Source organism: Centropristis striata, chromosome 4, assembly GCF_030273125.1.
Source record: "Centropristis striata isolate RG_2023a ecotype Rhode Island chromosome 4, C.striata_1.0, whole genome shotgun sequence".
Classification (NCBI taxonomy): Eukaryota; Metazoa; Chordata; class Actinopteri; order Perciformes; family Serranidae; genus Centropristis; species Centropristis striata.
Window position 1 is genome coordinate 24,940,027 of NC_081520.1, and position 19,923 is coordinate 24,959,949.

The 19,923-nt window shown below is 42.4% G+C and overlaps 1 protein-coding gene and 1 pseudogene across 1 annotated transcript; both read left to right on the forward strand.

The window, feature by feature from the left end:
• Window positions 1-107: 107 nt before the first annotated feature.
• Window positions 108-13,892, forward strand: LOC131970677 (sodium- and chloride-dependent GABA transporter 2-like). Its single transcript, XM_059332106.1, has 14 exons — window positions 108-267; window positions 347-481; window positions 2,986-3,126; window positions 3,380-3,467; window positions 3,570-3,702; window positions 3,783-3,917; window positions 3,990-4,093; window positions 4,224-4,348; window positions 11,359-11,471; window positions 11,534-11,671; window positions 12,695-12,797; window positions 13,001-13,101; window positions 13,205-13,375; window positions 13,788-13,892. The coding sequence occupies exons 1-14, from the start codon at window positions 108-110 to the stop codon at window positions 13,890-13,892; spliced, it is 1,752 nt and encodes a 583-aa protein (XP_059188089.1).
• Window positions 13,893-14,318: 426 nt separating this feature from the next.
• Window positions 14,319-19,422, forward strand: LOC131970678 (sodium- and chloride-dependent GABA transporter 3-like; annotated as a pseudogene).
• Window positions 19,423-19,923: the final 501 nt, after the last annotated feature.

Here is a 19,923-nt window from a genome sequence, read left to right on the forward strand (position 1 = left end):
CAGTTGCTCATTACATACATTAGTGGTGCATACAAAAGTTCTGAGAAGACCTGGAAATTAAACATGTAGGTTTAGAGGACAACTAGGTTCGGACTGAGTTTTTGGAAATGTTGAATAAAAAATATGCAACGAAACCCCAGAAAGTGGAGATGGAGGAGAGAGGACACTGGGGCAGTAAGGTGGAGTTTCTCCTGGCTGTAGCAGGAAATGTTGTCGGCCTGGGCAACGTGTGGAGGTTTCCTTACCTCTGCTACAAAAATGGAGGGGGTAAGCAAATATGATGCTTACTACTTCTTATCCAAAATCTTTTGTCAGGTAAGTATTGCTGTATACTTTGTAAATTCAGGTGCATTCCTGGTGCCATACCTGGTATTTGTGGTGAGCTGTGGCATTCCCTTGTTCCTGCTGGAGACGACTATGGGCCAGTACACCCAGGAGGGGGGCATCACCTGCTGGAGGAAGTTATGCGCCCTGGCAGAAGGTATGCTGCTCAGGACTTTATGTAGATTGACTGGTTGATTGATTTGCTACTTTACAGCTGTGAGAATGTATTCTTTCTGAAGTTAAGGCAGTTTAAAAGTCCTTATCATTCGGCTCCCTTTTATAGAGATTTGTGGGTTGTGGAGTATTAGGAGGAGATAGCAGGTCAATAAATGTCACATAAAAGGGGGTACATTATCTGAACGTGGGGGATCTGAAGATTAATTTGAAATTCAGCTCAGCACCGTGTGTCATTACTTTAATCAATGGAGTCTCAGCTTTCCAATTTATGTAATTCACATGCAGTGTGCTGAATTATACAAATGCAGTAGACATGAGAAAAAAACTATGTGGTTTTGCCTTAAACTACATTGTATGATCATAAAGCAGGCATGTATGATGTGTATATGTATATGTGTGAAGTTATCTTCTTGTACTTGTATCATTTTTCCAGCCTGTGTTATGATGACGGGGTTGTGTTCACTCCACGCTCATTTAAATTTGCTGCAATTTTTGTTCAACGCAGCTCAAAATATTATAACATTTTCTCAACTGATCTGCTTTCTGCCTCTGATCCTGAGCCTGTCATCATCCTCCACCTTTAATTTGGCTATAAAAAATCGTATTGCATTTTGTTTTTTTGAAATTTTTTGATTGGGGGTGCGTCAACCCGGTTGGGACATAGAAGGGCTGCACGGCTAAAAAAGTTTGGGAACCGCTGCTGTAAGCAATACTGTAAAACTTTTTCTGTTCTATCATATTGTAAACAGTATTTCTAATGTACCTCCTGTAATACAGTTTTTCTCAATTGCTAAAACACATTTTTCGAATCCTCCTGTCCTTTTCTCAGAATTCTTACTGCAGGAGAATTGTGTTTAGAGTTTTGCAAAAGGAATGACTGAGATCTGCAAATAGTGTTTTACTAGATGAAGATAGTTTATGGTTTTGTCAAAAGGATGTTTGATTCGGGGAATGAGTTTCGATAACCGAGCAATTGATTCACACAACAGGAATTATTTGATTTAAGTTTATTTCGAATATGAAAACAAATAATAATAAATAAAAAAAGAGTCAGACAAAACATTTAACATCACAGAATACATATTCAAAAAGGAGTGAGTAGAAGTAAAACTTATAAACTCCCACCCCTTCTCCTTAAATATGACAAGTTAACATCCTTGTCTAAACATGTCTTGTATTACAAAAACATAAATATAATTTACCTATACAGCGAAATTATACATACATACATACACGCGCCCACATTTGGATACATACCCAAACACAAGCACACATACATATGAAAGGAGAAGAAACAACAACACAAGGAAAAGAACAACAACACAAGGAAAAGAACAACAACACAAAATGACAACCTGTGTAAAAAGATCAAAATAAATACAACACAGTATCCTCATAACACTTGGTGCTACCCAACATCTCCCTCATCCATGTACCTCTGGAAAATAGTGTCTTTGTACCTAATTATTGTTTAAGCAATTGCGAAAAACTGTAAACAGTAAAGGAAAAAACAAACTGATTTGCTTTCTACTGGAATGCTTTTGAATGTGAACATTACATGTGGACATACAGTTCCCAACCAAGAAATTTAGTGTAAAAACGGTGGATTGCATGTTTTGCATGCAAATACCTGTAAAACTGAAACATAAAAGTCCATGCACTTTTTGTAATGTCAACAACAGCCAGTATTTTGAAACCTGGTGTACTTTGATTGACTGCATGTACCTTGTGAAGTGAAAACAAGTCTTTGACAGATTTAATTTTAATTTTAATTTTGAGTCAGATTTCCAGTGTTTTGGTAAAGTTAGTGCGTGCAAAGAAAGATGTGTTCTATTTTGAAATGAAGAGTTAATATATATTTAAAAAATGTGTTTTTGAGAAGAAAATTATCCATTTGGTCAACTGTGTTATGTAGGTGTGAGTCTGTGTTAAGAGTTTAGAAAAAGTATCTGAAGTATGGGTAAGCGCTTGTTAGCGATTGAAAAAAACTGTAAATAATCACTTCTTCACTTGTTTTTCTACCTCTGTCAAACCCCAAATGCACAACTTCAAACATATAAAGATAACAGATAGGAACATTTCTTTACAACATAGAAAAATGTTTCCACAATAGTGTTTGAAGATTGAATTTATAAGAATTGATTAGTTATGTGTGTAAAAAAATATTAGCTTCTCAAATCTTGTAAAGTTTCATACTAATCACCTCAAAGTACCTTCTCCTCCAGTTGTTATAAAAAAGACAGTTTTTTCTTTCCTTGTGTAGTTTTATTTCATATTTAGTTTCAATTTGCTTTTTAAATACATGTTCTTGTTTATATTTTAATAAAAAAAAGAAAACAATTGTCTCAGAGTGAATCAGCAGTTTGTTTTAGTAGTGCATTTGGTCATGTCGTTGTAACCCTGTTTAGGAAATGGATAACAGAAGGAGGTCAGGTTTTTCATAAAGTTTGTCTATAACAGAAAGTACCAAATGTGGTCTTGCAGGTATCGGCTTTGCAGGGCAGCTGATCCTCCTCTACAGCGGTATGACCTACAGCCTTATTCTGGCCTGGGCTTTGCTCTACCTGGTGTTCTCCTTCAGCTCACAGCTCCCCTGGGCCAGCTGCAACAACTACTGGAACACAGGTCAAACGGTTGCTGCCACATGTATCATAGCTGACTTGACTAAGATATACTTATGCTATGACAGCAGATATCAACACTTCTGTCACTTTCATTTCAATTAAAAGTGATTTAGTTTGCTCTTCCATAAATTTAGGGGACCTGTGGTCAAGATTAAAGCAACAGAGGCTAATATATCCTGACTTTTACCCTCTAATGTAAAGAGGGTAAAGTCTCGAGCAAAAGCTCTATCAAGTTTTCCTCACAATCTTTTCAGATGACTGTGTCGACTTTTCATCGCGAAACACAACCCATGAATGGACCAACCAGACGAACACAACCTCTGCGGCTACACAGTTCTGGGAGTATGTCCATGCAGATGAAGAAACAAAACCTCTAGGTTTTATTTAAAATCTTCCAAAATGAGTCCTCAAAGTCTCAATCTTAGTCGATCTCTTTTTTCCAAGGCGACGAGTGCTGGCTATCTCAGGGGGGATTGAGGAGCTGGGCAGCATCAGGTGGGAGGTGATGTTGTGTGTAATTTCAGTTTGGATCATCTGCTACTTTTGTATCTGGAAAGGGGTCAGATCTACAGGAAAGGTATGCATATAAGCCCAGATACTGTGGTAAAAGTATATATACTATATTTCTAAATGTTTAAATTGTTGCCTTTTTTCCAGGTGGTGTATTTCACTGCTACCTTCCCCTATGTGATGTTGATCATTCTTTTGATCCGTGGACTCACCCTTCCTGGGGCTCTAGAAGGAGTAATGTTTTACCTTCTGCCTGAACCCTCAAGACTCACAGACCCTCAGGTAGGAGCTTCAAAATGTAACAATGCAGAGTTTAGGTGGACACATTTACTCACTGTTGCTCTATTGGAACAGGTTTGGATGGAGGCTGGAGCTCAGATCTTCTTCTCATATAGTGTGGGTGTAGGCACCTTAGCTGTGCTCGGCAGCTACAACACCTACAACAACAATTGCTACAAGTGAAGTATTGGTCAAAGTGTGACATTTCTGACATGACAAATGCACCAGAGGACAAACATTTTAAAAAACAGATTCAAAATTATCAACTACACCCTATGAATTCATACAGAACACACTCGTTTGTTACAGGGACTGTCTGTGGCTGTGTTTGCTGAACAGTGCTACCAGTGTGGTAGCTGGGTTTGCAGTCTTCTCTGTGCTGGGATTCATGGCTAACGAGCAGGGTGTTCCTATTGCAGAAGTTGCTGAGTCAGGTAATATAAGCTGCCAGAGATATTCAGAAAGATGCAAACTTGTCTTCTTGCACCTATAAATGTTACTTTATGATGTCATTAATTCCTTTTTTAATCAACTACAGTTTCAATAATGAAGCCTTCAGCTGAAATTGTGATATTTGACATTTTGTGGCCACATCACCATTATTATACAGTAGTACGAGATGCATACTTCCTACATGCCCAAGCAAGGCTTACTCGTCCACAACCCTGATAAAAAGTAACTAAGTAGATAAACTTAAAATAAAATATTTTCCTTATAAGTCCTCCAACCCATTCACCCACATAGGTTATGTAGCGGAGCGGGGTTAATTTGGACAGTGTTAGATAGTTGCGACAACGCCACCTGGGGAATTGCACCCCAGGGAATACAATGGAAAGCCAAAGATTATTATAAGGACTCACAGGTTCATTGCTGCTACAAATAGGACAGAGACGTGTTTCAAAATGAAAGAGTTTTTATTTAAAATGGCAGGCAAAGAAGGGAGAAAAGAAGTCAATGCACACAATATTAAAACCATAAACCAAAATGACAAGTCTGTTTATTAAATTATTTTGCGTTAAAATGATTTTTTAATATATTCTCTGAACTAGTGCTTAAAATATACAAACTACCAGTAGTAAATTATGACAAATGAAAATAAGAGCCAAGCCGAGGTCAACTGAGGCAGGCAGTGTACTACAAGGAGTGCCCAGGGGTGCCACGAATACTCACCTCTAGTGCAGCACAGCAACTCACAGCAAACTGGTGGAAATCCACACGTGTCCCTGGTGAACCTATTAACACACGCGCGCACACACACACTGTGAAGGGACCCCACCATAAGTGCCTAGCCTCCCTTCACTCAACTTGCTGAAAGAAAAAAACGAAACAAAATTAATTAAACAACAACAAACACAACCCAGTTGATGATGATGATTACGCCTTACACCCTACTGGGGTATAGGCCGTCGACAAGGGACCTCCAGAGTTCACGGTCACTGGCGTTCTTTTCTATCTGCGACCAGGTGCCTCCCAGTCTCTTGGTATCTGCCTGTAGGTCCCGGCGCCAGGTGTTTTTAGGACGTCCTCTGCTTCTCTTCCCTTGAGGGTTCCAGGTCAGAGCCTGTCTGGTGGTGTTTGGCACTGGTTTGCGTAATGTGTGCCCGATCCATCTCCATCTTCTTCGTCCAATTTCGTCTGCTGCTGGGGGTTGTTTTGTTCTTGTCCACAGATCGTTGTTGCTGATCTTGTTCGGCCAGTAGATTTTCAGGATTCTTCTGAGACATTTGTTTATGAGGGTCTGCACTTTATTTATTGTGATCTTATTGATTCTCCATGTCTCTGCCCCATAGAGCAGGACGGATTTTACATTAGAGTTAAAGATTCTGATTTTAGTCGTTTCCCGTATCTCTCTAGAGTTCCACGTGGACGTGCCCGGAACACCTCTAACGGGAGGCGCCCGGGAGGCATCCTTACCAGATGCCCAAACCACCTCAGCTGACTCCTTTCGACACGAAGGAGCAGCGGCTCTACTCCGAGCTCCCTCCGGATGTCTGAGCTCCTCACCCTATCTCTAAGGCTGAGCCCAGCCACCCTACGGAGGAAACTTATTTCAGCCGCTTGTATCCGCGAACTTGCTCTTTCGGTCACTACCCAAAGTTCATGACCATAGGTGAGGGTTGGAACATAGATGGACCGGTAAATCGAGAGCTTTGCCTTCCGGCTCAGCTCCTTCTTCACCACGACGGTCCGGTACAACGCCCGCATCACTGCTGGCACCGCACCAAACCGCCTGTCCATCTCACGCTCCGTTCTACCCTCACTCGTGAACAAGACCCCGAGATACATGAACTCCTTTGCTTGAGGCAGTACCTCTCTCCCCACCCAGAGGGGGCAGTCCACCGTTTTCCGGCAGAGAACCATGGCCTCAGACTTGGAGGTGCTAACTCTCATCCCAACCGCTTCGCACTCGGCTGCAAACCTCCCCAACGAGTGCTGGAGGTCCCGGCTTGATGAAGCCAAAAGAACCACATCATCTGCAAAAAGCAGAAATGCAATTCTTAGGTCACCAAACCGAATCCCTTCCTCCCCCCGACTGCACCTTGAGATCCTGTCCATGAAAACCACAAACAGAATCGGAGACAAGGGGCAACCCTGGCGGAGGCCAACACCCACTGGGAACGTGTTTGACGTTGTGCCGAGTATGCGGACACAGCTCTCACTTTGGTTATATAGGGACCAGATAGCTCGTAGCAACGAGCCCGGTACCCCATATTCCCGCAGTACCCCCCACAAGACTCCCCGAGGGACACGGTCGTAGGCCTTCTCCAAGTCCACAAAACACATGTAGACTGGATGAGCAAACTCCCATGACCCCTCCAGAAGTCTCGCAAGGGTAAAGAGCATGGTCCGTTGTTCCACGGCCAGGACGGAAGCCGCATTGTTCCTCCTGAATCCGAGGTTGACAATCGGCCAGAGCCTCCTTTCCAGCACCCTGGAGTAGACTTTTCCGGGGAGGCTGAGAATTGTGATTCCACGGTAATTGGAACACACCCTCCGGTCCCCCTTTTTAAAAATGGGAACCACCACCCCGGTCTGCCATTCCACGGGCACTGTCCCAGACCTCCACGCACATTGAAGAGGCGTGTCAACCATGACAGCCCAACAGTGTCCAGAGCCTTCAGCATCTCAGGGCGAATCTCATCCAACCCTGGCGCCTTGCCGCCGGGTAGCTTTTTGACTACCTCGGCGACCTCTGCCAGGGATACTGGTGAGTCTTCCCCTGAGTCTTCAGACTCTGCCTCCTCTCCAGAGGACTTGTTGGCTGGATTAAGGAGTTCCTCAAAGTGTTCTTTCCACCGTCTGACGACGTCCACAGGTCGGGTCAGCAGGTCTCCGCCCCCGCTGAGCACAGCTTCGGAGGATTTGTCTACCCAAACAGTTACTAAATCAGGACTTTTCAACAATTTCAACCCCCGACCCACCATCCATATTTAATGACTGACTGATTGCAAGTCAGTTTCCTGTCTATGCCATTGACTGAATGAATGCAAACCAATGACCACATGCAACAAATGAATTAAAGACTCAGTTGATAGTATTACTGATTTTTTGGATTTGATTTTCTTCTTCTGCGAATGAAACAAACTTTAAAGTCAGTAATGACTAGCAACACTGCTCCAAGTATTTCTGGATTTCCCTTCCTCTTTGAGGCCGACCGAAAGTCCTCCTCCATGGCCTCCCCGAATTCCTCCCATACCTGAGTTTTTGCTTCAGCGACTGCCGCAGCTGCAGCCCTTCTGGCCGAACGGTACCTGTCTGCTGATTCCAGAGACCCCCCGGCCAGCCAAGACCGAAAGGCCTGCTTCTTCAGCTTGACGGCCTCCCTCACCGCTGGTGTCCACCATCGGGTCCTTGGGTTGCTGCCACGACAAGCACCGACAGCCTTCAGGCCACAGCTCCTACCAGCCGCATCAACAATTGAGGCTTTGAACATGGCCCATGTCCCCAGCCTCACCCGGGATGTTGGAGAAATTCTTCCGGAGGTGTGAGTTGAACACCCTGCAGACAGGGGCCTCCGCTAGACGTTCCCAGTTCACCCTCACTACACGTTTGGGTTTGCCAGGTCTGTCCAGCATCCTCCCCCGCCACCTGATCCAACTCACCACCAGGTGGTGATCAGTTGACAGCTCTTCTCCTCTCTTCACCCGAGTGTCCAGAACATGCAGCCGCAGATCTGACGATACGATAATGAAATCGATCATCGATCTTTGGCCTAGAGTGCTCTGGTGCCAGGTACACTTATGAGCAACTCTATGTTCGAACATGGTGTTTGTTACGGACAATCCGTGACAGAAGTCCAATAACAAAACACCACTCGGGTTCAGATCGGGCAGGCCGTTCCTCCCAATCACCCCCCTCCAGGTACCATCATCGTTGCCCACGTGAGCGTTGAAGTCTCCAAGAAGAACTATAGAGTCTCCAGGTGGTACCCCTTCCAGGACACCACCCAGAGACTCCAAGAAGGCAAATAGGCACAAACAACAGTCAGAGACCTACTCCTCACGACTTGCAGCCGCAAGGAGGCGACCCTCTCGTTCCTCGGGGAGAACTCCAACACAGCGGCACTCAGTCGGGGGCTTGTGAGAATCCCCACTACCCGCCTTCGCCTGCTGCCCGACTCCCACTGCACCCGACCCCTATGCCCTACTCTGCGGGGGGTGGGCCCACAGGTCGGCGGATCCATGTAGCTTCTTCGGGCTGAGCCCGGCCGGGCCCCATGGACAAAAGCCCGGCCACCAGACGCTCGCCTACGTGCTCCCCTCCCGGTTCTGGCCCTAGGAGGGGTCCCCGGTTTACCCGTGCCGGGTGAGGTGAGCTGATCTTTTATGGTCCGCTTCATAGAGGTCTTTTGAATCGCTCTTAGTCTGGCCCCTCCCCATCCTTATGTTTTTTGTTTTACCCTCATGAATGTTAAGTCCTACTTGTGAGGAAGTCTCTTTGAGTGTATTGATCTTGTCTTGCATCTGGTGGTAGCTATGTGACAGTAGTGCCAGGTCATCTGCGAAATCTAAGTCATCCAGTTGTGTCCATAATGTCCATCGGATTCCGTTCTTCCTTTGTTCTGTTGTTGTTCTCATGATCCAGTCAATGGCTAGTAAAAACAGGAATGGGGATAGAAGACAACCTTGTCTGACCCCAGTCTTGATCTGGAACTGTTCTGTGAGCTGTCCATCATGTATCACTCTACAGGTGATTCTAGAATAGCTGTTTTTAATGATGTTCACTAGCTTAGTGGGCACTCCATGTTGTCTCAATAACTTCCATGCTGTCTCTCTATGTACACTGTCGAACGCCCTCTCGTAGTCGACAAAATTGACATAGAGTGGGGAGTTCCACTCTAGTGACTGCTCTATGATAATGCAAAGAGTGGCAATCTGGTCGACACAGGACCTATTCTTTCTAAATCCTGCTTGCTCGTCCCTCAGTTGGTGGTCTACTGCATCCTTCATTCTGTCCAGGATGACTCTATTTAGCACTTTGCCTGGCACAGAAAGTAGGGTGATCCATCTATAGTTGTTGCAGTTTCCCAGGTCTCCTTTTTTTGGGAGCTTGCTAATAAGGCCCTCTTTCCAGCCTGATGGTATCTCTTCTTCTTCCCAGATCCTTTTGAAGAGTGGATGCAGCAGGCTCACCGTGGTACCAACGTCTGCCTTTAGGGCTTCTACCGGGATGTTATCTGGCCCAGTTGCTTTCCCACACAACCCAGTTGGTTAACAGAAATAAATCAATATGAAAACAAAAAGCATATACAAGCAGAACGGCAGCAGGTGAACCTACACAAAGACAAACACAAGTTACATAGTTTCTTAGTTCACCATGCTGCACTTGTGGATGTTGTAGCTCATCCTACTCACCACCTCTAGCAGGAATTCTACTCTTGGGGACTAATGGAATGGCAGGCTTCTGTAGCACACTGTTCAGACTGTTGGCAAACAGCAGTCACACCACTGACCGAGGAGGGAATGAGGCAGAGGTCGAGCCAGGCTTCCAGCTGCCTTTTATTTAGCCCTGATTAGGGGGTTGGCTGAGGGGGAGGAGTCAAGCCTGGAGCTGCACTCAAGGGTGTAAATGCAGCACTCCACTACAGTAATTTTTTCCGTGCTCCTATATGACCCATAGAGGTGTTTCCTATATTAGTGGCTCAAAATGCAATGGTTGCAGCTTAAAGCGATGTAAGTCGCGAAAAACTGAGCAAAATTTTGCATTGAAGTGAATGGGACAGCTGAAAAAAAATGAGCGAAAAAGAACAATAATTAGATATTTTAAAACGTCTACTTCTCCAAAAGGATTTCACCTAGAGACTCCCTTTAAACTTTAAACAGTAGACACAAGTCTTGTGTATTGGTGTATTAATCCACTTTTCGATAGGTCATATAGTTTTTTATCAATCCCTCTTCAATGACCATGATCATTTTTGGAGAAATTTTGAGATTATAATGGGTGTGTATTGCATGGAATATTCAAGTCAGAGTGTGTGATGTCATCGCTCAGAGTGTAGAGGGAGAGAAAAAACTGTCAAAAAATAAATTTGAAAACTGCGCTCCAGGCTGCAAATTCCACTCTACGGAAATAATTTATACATAGAAACGTAGGAAAATGTGTCTTCTCACTCACAATCCTCTGGTAAAGCTGTCAGAGTTATAGTTTGCGCGTAGGACGCACAGATGCGCCACCAACACGCACCGACAGCCCCATTGGCTCCCATATTAAAACCGCAGGAAGATTTCTGTAGAAAAGCATATTTAACAGTTTTTCATATTGCACTTACAAAGCTATTTCTTCATTTTTCTTCACAAAAAACATAAGGGCTGTTCAGGAAGAACTCAGGACGCTCAAAGTGAAGTTGGATCAAGGTACTATGGTTTTGCCAAAAATGCTTTTTGTTCGAGGCCAGAAATTCCAGTCTGTCCACCTCTGGCTGCTATCACTGTTCTGTGACATTCTACAGCTGCAGTTAATTCTGTTGATTGCTCTGATTGGTCGACCCCGAAGCCTTTGATCCTTTGATGTGATTACAGTCACAGATACACATGCGCGCACACTCCTCCAGATACACATGCTTCACACACACACACACACACACACACACACATACACGTCATTTTATGGGATTTTAGTTTCACACACACATATGCGCGCATAAGCGCACACACACACACACACACACATTTTGAGGTTAAAGGGCATAGGTTGCTGTATAAATAAATACTTGAAAAGGAATGCTTGTTGTAGGTGTGCTCCTTGTGTATAATATAGTATCATAACATTACTAGTATTAATTGTTTGAAATCTCTGAAGAATCGCATCTAACCGGCAGTAGCCCCCATGGCCCTTTCAGAATTTCCCCAGAAGAAATTTTCTAGTTACTCTTACTATACAATGCTATATTGGTGAAACAAGAAAGGCAGTAGACAGTGACGAGTCCAGCATTGTTGTGTTCCAGGTCCAGGATTGGCGTTCATTGCGTACCCTCAGGCTGTAGCCCTGATGCCTCTTCCCCAACTGTGGTCCATCTGTTTCTTTGTCATGCTCCTTCTCTTGGGTCTGGACACACAAGTAAGTTGCACTCATGTTCACATTTGGAAATGTGCTGATTCTGTCTCATCTTTTCCCTCTAGTTTGTTGGTATGGAGGTGGTGATGACTTCCTTCATAGATATGTTTCCCACAGTCATGCGCAGGGCAGGTCGGCGGGAATCTTTCCTCCTCCTCTTCTGTCTCACATGTTTCGTCTGTCAGCTTGTCATGATCACTGAGGTCAGGATTTACTGTCATATGTGCATTTATTAATCGTATAGATTCATTATGTATTTATCTATTTTGGCAGTGTATTGCTACAGTGAATCATGATTTAACATTATGCAAGATGCTTTAAGTTTTTAATTATTACAACACATACATTGATATATTGTTATAATTGATGGTCAGCCAATACCTGTTTTTTAATAGCCTATGCTCATAAATGTATCAATTAAATACATGTCCCTAGATTATCAAGAAACTACACTTAAAATAAAAAAATATGAATAAAATATCACTTTTAGTGTATTTAACGAATGCATTTATCAGTACATAGCAGCATGTTCTTCTTTTTGAAAGAGAACAAAAATTAGTTATCCTACATAAATAACAAATATATATTGTTTGTGGATTTTGTTAATGGCCTTCCCTGTTGCTTAGTGAAATAGTTTTGTGCCTTGTGAGTGCAGGGAATGATCAATGCTGATTTATTTAACCCATAAGAACCCAGACCTATTTATCCTTGAAGGAAAATTATGGGGGATTACCACAGACCAAGTGGACCACATAGAACACATTCCTGAGGTTTTAAAAAAAAAATATATATATACTACCCCTTAATGTCAAAGATCTGAGATCTGACATATACGTTACATTGGGCGTTAATGGAGTTTATGTTTATGATATTTCTTATTTTAAAATAAATAAACTAGATTCCTTTTCTGCTTACAGAAACACAAATTTGCACAACAGGCCATTAACGGATAAGAATTGTTAAATGGGTTTTAAGTCTAAGGGACTTAATGAGTTAAGGTGAAGCATAAAGCTGTATATGGGATATTCTAGAACGTGTGTTTGTTACACGTGTCACCATGGGTTCTTATGGGTTAAAATGGCATTAATTTGCAGACTGATTAATTGGTCTCCCACTTTGCTTTGATGTTAAAGAGTGGCAGGAACATGCTTTGATGCATCTGAGGTTAATATACAAGGTAAAGTCAAATGAAACCATCCAATAAATGTGTTTGCTGTTGTTTCCAGGGAGGAATGTATGTGTTCCAGATGTTTGACTACTACGCTTGTAACGGAGCCTGCATCCTCTTTCTCTGTGTGTTTGAAACCCTGGCGCTGGGATGGGTATTTGGTAGGTATGCTGTTTTTAAAGAGGCACTCCAGTAATTTAATATTGAACCTAAATAGAGGTGGTAGATTCAGGAAGGACAGCTACTAGTGATCCTTTGTATAAAAATGAGTGAAATTCCCCTTTAAATTACTTCGAGTCATTCATAAACATCTGGTTTGATCTGGCCATTATGTACTGATCATTCACCCTCATCTCCTGTAAAGGTGCAGAGCGGTTGTATGGCATCATCAAGGACATGACAGGTGTGAAGGCCAGCCCCTTCTTCAAAATCTGCTGGCTTTACCTCACACCGCTGGTCTCACTGGTGAGTCAGTGTTACACACTGTATAGAACAACCACACAGTCTTGGAACTTTACTGAAATGTCCAGAAAACTTCTGAATCTCTCTCTTTTTATTGTTCCCCCAGGGCACTTTTATATGTTCTTTAGTTGAGTACCAGCCTCTGACCTTTAATCGATGGTACGTGTACCCATCCTGGGCGTACGTGGTGGGCTGGGTTCTGGCCCTCTCCTCCATCTTGCTTGTCCCAGCTTGGGCGCTGTATAAACTGGGAACTGGGACTGGGAGCCTCAGTCAGGTGGGACAACTCTGATGTTGTGATAATTAACTTAAGGAGTGGCGTGGTTTATATTTCATTATAATTACAATGAGACAACTCACATCTCACATCCCATCTTAGAGATGAGTTGCAGTTTTTAGGATTATTATTTGTTTTCTATGAGGAAGATGTGGTGTGAGGGTTTTTAAAAAGTGAAAGATTGAAGTTTAATCATCAAAGTATAGTGTAATTTACAGGCTACATCTCATTAGTTTGCACTAACATGAAGGGTCCAGCTGCCAAAGCAACCATGCAGGATTATGTGATATTGATTATTGCATGGATGTAGTTCACCACTGCAACAATGCAATAAACACATACACAACCACCTTAAAACATTGCAACAGAGGTCATGTTTTACAATCTTTTTGTATTTCTCTGACTTTCTTAGCGTTTCTATCAACTGTGCCAGCCTGACCTTGACTACTCACTGACCCCAAAGAAGATAGAAACTGAGCTGCAGCACATCGAAGGGGAACAGCTGCAGTTAATGTGATCCAATAAATTATCCTGAAATCTTTGTCAAGTTTATTTAAGTGTCAACAACCATGATGACATACTGAGCGGGGTGATTACTGATAGTGACATGACTAACTTTGCTTCTCTTATGTCTACAATTAAAAGGTCAAAGACAACTCGACTTGCCTTATTAATGACACAAAGAATATTTGAACCACAATTTAATAAATGTATTTGACTCATATAAAATATTTGTATTTGTTTCATTCAGTGGACTTTTATAACTTTTTTTTAAAGATTGCATATTCAGCCTGGAGATAATTCACATTTCCACTGAGAACTGATTAACTGCTCAGGCAGTTGCTCATTACATACATTAGTGGTGCATACAAAAGGCTGAGAAGACCTGGAAATTGAACATGTAGGTTTAGAGGACAACAAGGTTCGGATTGAGTTTTTGGGAATGTTGAATAAAAAATATGCAACGAAACCCAAGAAAGTGGAGGTGGAGGAGAGAGGATACTGGGGCAGTAAGGTGGAGTTTCTCCTGGCTGTAGCAGGAAATATTGTCGGCCTGGGCAACGTGTGGAGGTTTCCTTACCTTTGCTACAAAAATGGAGGGGGTAAGCAAATATGATGCTTACTACTTCTCATCCGAAATCTTTTGTCAGGTAAGTATTGCTGTATACTTTGTAAATTCAGGTGCATTCCTGGTGCCATACCTGGTATTTGTGGTGAGCTGTGGCATTCCCTTGTTCCTGCTGGAGAAGACTATGGGCCAGTACACCCAGGAGGGGGGCATCACCTGCTGGAGGAAGTTAGCTCAGCACCGTGTGACAAGTTGTTCTGGACATAAATTTCTAAGAAAAATGACTTGATCAATTGAGTTTCAGCTTTCCAATTTATGAAATGCATATGCTGTTTGGTGACCCCAGTATGCAGAAATATTTAAATGCAGTAGGCATAAGAAAAAAAAAAGGTTTTTGCCTCAAACTGCATTTTTTCATCATAAAGCAGGCACGCATGTAAAGAGGAGATTTGGTTACGCATAGTGTGCCAGGGGTTTAATTGCGAGATTGACACTAAGAGGGAATGTGTCAGGCATTAATTGAATCAGATTGCATTAAACTGAATCCTTTTTTTAAAGTCATGTACTGTTAGTGTGACAATGTTATAGAAGCACAATGCCTCTTAACTGGAGTGTTCTTTTAAAATCAACTGTACTTGAGCCTCATTTTATTTTTTATTACAAACATATAAAGAAAACAGATAGGAAAATTTCCTTACAGCAAAAGAAAAATGTTTCCACAATACCTTTTGAAATTGAATTTATGAGAAATGATTAGTGACGTTTATAAAAAATGATTAGCAACAAACTAAAATCTTGTGAAGATCCATACAGAAAACTTCACACACATTCTCCTTCACTTGCTATAAAGAAGCCTGTTTATTCTTTCCTAGTGTAGTTTTATTTCATATTTAGTTTCAATTTGCTGTTTAAATGAATGTTCACTTTTTTTTTTTTTTAAGAAAATAATTGTCTCTCAGAGTGAATGTGCAGTTTTGTTTTAGTTGAGTTTAGTACATTTGGTCATGTTGTTGTAACCCTGTTCAGGGATTGGACTACAGAAGGAGGTCAGGTTTTTCATTATGTTTGTCTAGAACCGAATGTACCAAATCGTTAGCCTCATAGCGTAATTGCTTAAGTCATATATATTGGCCAAGCTGAGATATCTTCCTAGCTCTACTCTCCTAAAACTGCTGATACACCATGCATAACTGGCCAAAATATGACATAGGCATTTAGGCTATGAGGCTAACTCTACCTGGTGTTCTCCTTCAGCTCACAGCTCCCCTGGGCCAGCTGCAACAACTACTGGAACACAGGTCAAATGGTTGCTGCCACATGTATCATAGCTGACTTGACTAAGATATACTTATGCTATGACAGCAGATATTAACACTTATGTCACTTTTATTTCAATTAAAAGTGATTTAGTTTGCTCTTCCATAAATTTAGGGGACCTGTGATCAAGATTAAAGCAACAGAGGCTAATATATCCTGACTTTTACCCTCTAATATGTAAAGTCACGGGGCAAAAGCTCTATCAAGTTTTCCTCACAATCTTTTTAGATGACTGTGTCGACTTTTCATCGCGAAACACAACCCATGAATGGACCAACCAGACGAACACAACCTCTGCGGCTACACAGTTCCTGGAGTATGTCCATGCAGATGAAGAAACAAAACCTCTAGGTTTTATTTAAAATCTTCCAAAATGAGTCCTAAAAGTCTCAATCTTTGTCCATCTCTTTTTTCCATGGCGACGAGTGCTGGCTATCTCAGGGGGGATTGAGGAGCTGGGCAGCATCAGGTGGAAGGTGATGTTGAGCGTAATTTCAGTTTGGACCATCTGCTACTTTTGTATCTGGAAAGGGGTCAGATCTACAGGAAAGGTATGCATATAAGCCCAGATATTGTGGTAAAAGTATATATACTCTATTTCTAAATGTTTAAATCGTTGCCTTTTTTCCAGGTGGTGTATTTCACTGCTACCTTCCCCTATGTGATGTTGATCATTCTTTTGATCCGTGGACTCACCCTTCCTGGGGCTCTAGAAGGAGTAATGTTTTACCTTCTGCCTGAACCCTCAAGACTCACAGACCCTCAGGTAGGAGCTTCAAAATGTAACAATGTAGAGTTTAGGTGGACACATTTACTCACTGTTGCTCTATTGGAACAGGTTTGGATGGAGGCTGGAGCTCAGATCTTCTTCTCATATAGTGTGGGTGTAGGCTCCTTAACTGTGCTCGGCAGCTACAACACCTACAACAATTGCTACATGTGAAGTATTGCTCAAAGTGTGACTGAGCTGTGACATCAACATTTATGACGATTTATGCACCAGAGGACAAAAGTTAAAAAAATAATATATCAAATGATGAAAATGATCAACCACCCTTTGAATTCATACTTAAATGGCACTTGTTTCTGTGTTTTACAGGGACTGTCTGTGGCTGTGTTTGCTGAACAGTGCTACCAGTGTGGTAGCTGGGTTTGCAGTCTTCTCTGTGCTGGGATTCATGGCTAACGAGCAGGGTGTACCTATTGCAGAAGTTGCTGAGTCAGGTAATTCACGCTGCCAGAGATATTCAGAAAGACGCAACCTTGTCTTCTTGCCCCTCTAAATGTTACTTTGTGATGTGACTTTTTTTTATTACCAGGGTTTCAACAGAGAAGATGAGTCAGACACAGGGAGGGTTGGCAATGGGAAAGTCAGAACTCCTCGGAGATGGAACCGTCCATCAGCAGGGTGGGAGGAGGGGGCCTGGAGGATGGATCCCTTGTTGTCGGAGGATGTCCCCTCCAAATAAGAGGAGGACCCCTTTTCATCTGGCGGAGCAGACAGAGGCACAGAGTGGGTTCTCAACTGAGCTTGTCCAGCAGTCATCGTAGGCTGATCTGGGTACTGCTGGTGGAAGTCCAAGATGAGCTGGGGATCTAGGATGTTACAGGCAGGAGCCCATGAGCTCTTCTCATGACCATAACCTTCCCAGTCCACCAGGTACTGGATCCCCCATCCCTGGCGGATGAATCCACATGGACCAATGGTACATTTTCGCCAACTGATTTAACTTTTACATCTAAAAAAAGGTAATGTCTTCATCATGTTTCAGAGTTGTCATCAGTTCTACCAAAGAAACATTTCCCCATTGAACTTCTCACATGTTCTCTTTTTAAGAACAGCAAAAAAATATTATATTAGAGAAATTTTCAAAAACTGAAAACAGATTGGTTTGTCAGAATTCCGAATAACGCTCCCACAACCCTTCAGATTTATCTTGTGAACCTTTGGAGGGCCTTGGCCCATAGGTTGGGAACCACAGGACTAAACCAGCTAACTGTATATGAAGTACTTACAACTAAAACTGTTGAATGCAGTGTTTACATAGTGCTGAATCAGTATTAACAATCTAATTCTGTAGAGTAAAATGTGTCAATCGCAGTGAACATTTTACTGAGTACTTTTACCTTTTATAAGTACATTTAAGTGATAATAATTCTGTACTTTTTCACATTATTGTACTGGTAATCAAGTAAAGGTCCTGAGCACTTCCTCCACCTCTCCTCCACATGGACAAAATCAATGCTGCCATCTTGAGGACAAACACAAAACAAACACATTACGAGTTTCTCAGCCCCAAGCCAGTGTGTGTACATCATTAGCAGACACTCAGTCTACTCTTTAGTAGTCATTCAGTGCTCAAATTCATTAATAAATCTCTTTAAGTAAGATGTTCATTTTTATCTATGCAGGCCTATGCTCAATGTTGTTACCATAGTACATTTTCTGGTTCAGTCCATGTTGGGTTTTGCTCTTTTGACTTGAGTGCACGTGGCCTGCTTTTTAAATTTTTCACATAGTCCCTGTTTCTATGTTCCACAAAGACAGAAAGAAAACCTGTAAATGATCAACAAACTAAACTCTCCCTTTGTCCTTTTTAGTTTTCAGATACAACCATACATACATTTTCAGTATTGTGTTGTATTTCAGTGTTTCTCCTCTTCCTGCTGGATCTTCAATCCCTTTGTTATTTACAGATTTCTGGAATCTATATTACTCATACGATACAAAATGATTGATGCTATATTAGTGAAACAAGAAAGGCAGTAGAGAGTGACGAGTCCAGCATTGTTGTGTTCCAGGTCCAGGCTTGGCCTTCATTGCGTACCCTCAGGCTGTAGCCCTGATGCCTCTTCCCCAACTGTGGTCCATCTGTTTCTTTGTCATGCTCCTTCTCTTGGGTCTGGACACACAAGTAAGATGCACTCTTGATGAACTCTTTCTTAACATGTTCACATTTGGAAATGTGCTGATTCTGTCTCATCTTTTCCCTCTAGTTTGTTGCTATGGAGGTGGTGATGACTTCCTTCATAGATATGTGTCTCAGTCATGCGCAGGGCAGGTCGGCGGGAATCTTTCCTCCTCCTCTTCTGTCTCACGTTTCGTCTGTCAGCTTGTCATGATCACTGAGGTCAGGATTTACGGTTGTGTGTACATTTCTTAATAGTACATATTAATTATTCATTAATCTATTTTGGCAGTGTTTGTATCATGATTTTTATCATTAATCAAGAGGCTTTAAGCTTTTAATTATTACAACATATGCATTGATATGTTCTTTATGGTCTCGAGACTCTACTCAGTTACATTTCTCATTTGAACGGGGAATGACCCCCCCTGCTTGTCAGGGTAAGCACCTGTGTCGGCATGCAAGCACTGATCTCCACCTGAGTCACGGTGCAGTGTGTGTGTGACAATCTTGTAAAATCTGAATGATAGTGTATGGGGAGCAGCACTGTATCCACTTATTGGTAACAAAGTGACAAATTGCTCCAAATTGTTCCTTTTCTGTTTGTTTCTGTTTGCAGACGAAAGTCGGCTGACAGTAATGAAGTTGTCCTGGTCCTGGCCGCTGTGTCCCTGTTCTCCAACCTGCCAGTGTTCCTGCATGAGGAAAAGAGTGAAAGGTTCCGGTTTCCTCCGGTTGCGTTCCCGACATAGCGTATTGCTCACGGTTGTTGGCTGACACGCGGTGCAGGGAACCCATGCTGAGCGCTGACATAAAGTCGGTTAACAGCGGGTGAGAACACACTTCTCCAACCTGCCGGTGCACCTGCATTGTGATGCCGTGCTGATGTAGCGGCTTGGTAATCTATCTGCCGTTATGTAATTTACGACGAGATGAGACGAAGACAACCATCTCATTTGGCATCCAGCCGTTTATTTCGGACACTGGCACAGGAATTAATTGTGCAGTCAGACAGGTTTTTGCTCTCTCACACACACATGCACATCAGGGAGCCACGAAGGTCCAACTGTTGCTTTTCATTTTTTTCTTATTTAACCCTCAGGGCCCACTAAGGACATTTTCAGCCATTTCAGAAATTTTTCACTTTATTTTTGGCAATAATTTTGGCTGTGATACTGCAAATGACATGATTTTTGGAAGAAGGATTTCTTTCTTGATATATTTTGAAATTCTAATTGAATTTTTTCTAATGG

Coding starts and splice junctions, on each gene's coding strand:
- LOC131970677 (XM_059332106.1), top strand. CDS start 108: ATGTTGAATAAAAAATATGCAACGAAACCCCAGAAAGTGGAGATGGAG. Junction 482..2,985: donor GTTATGCGCCCTGGCAGAAG/GTATGCTGCTCA, acceptor GTGGTCTTGCAG/GTATCGGCTTTGCAGGGCAG. Junction 3,127..3,379: donor CAACAACTACTGGAACACAG/GTCAAACGGTTG, acceptor CAATCTTTTCAG/ATGACTGTGTCGACTTTTCA.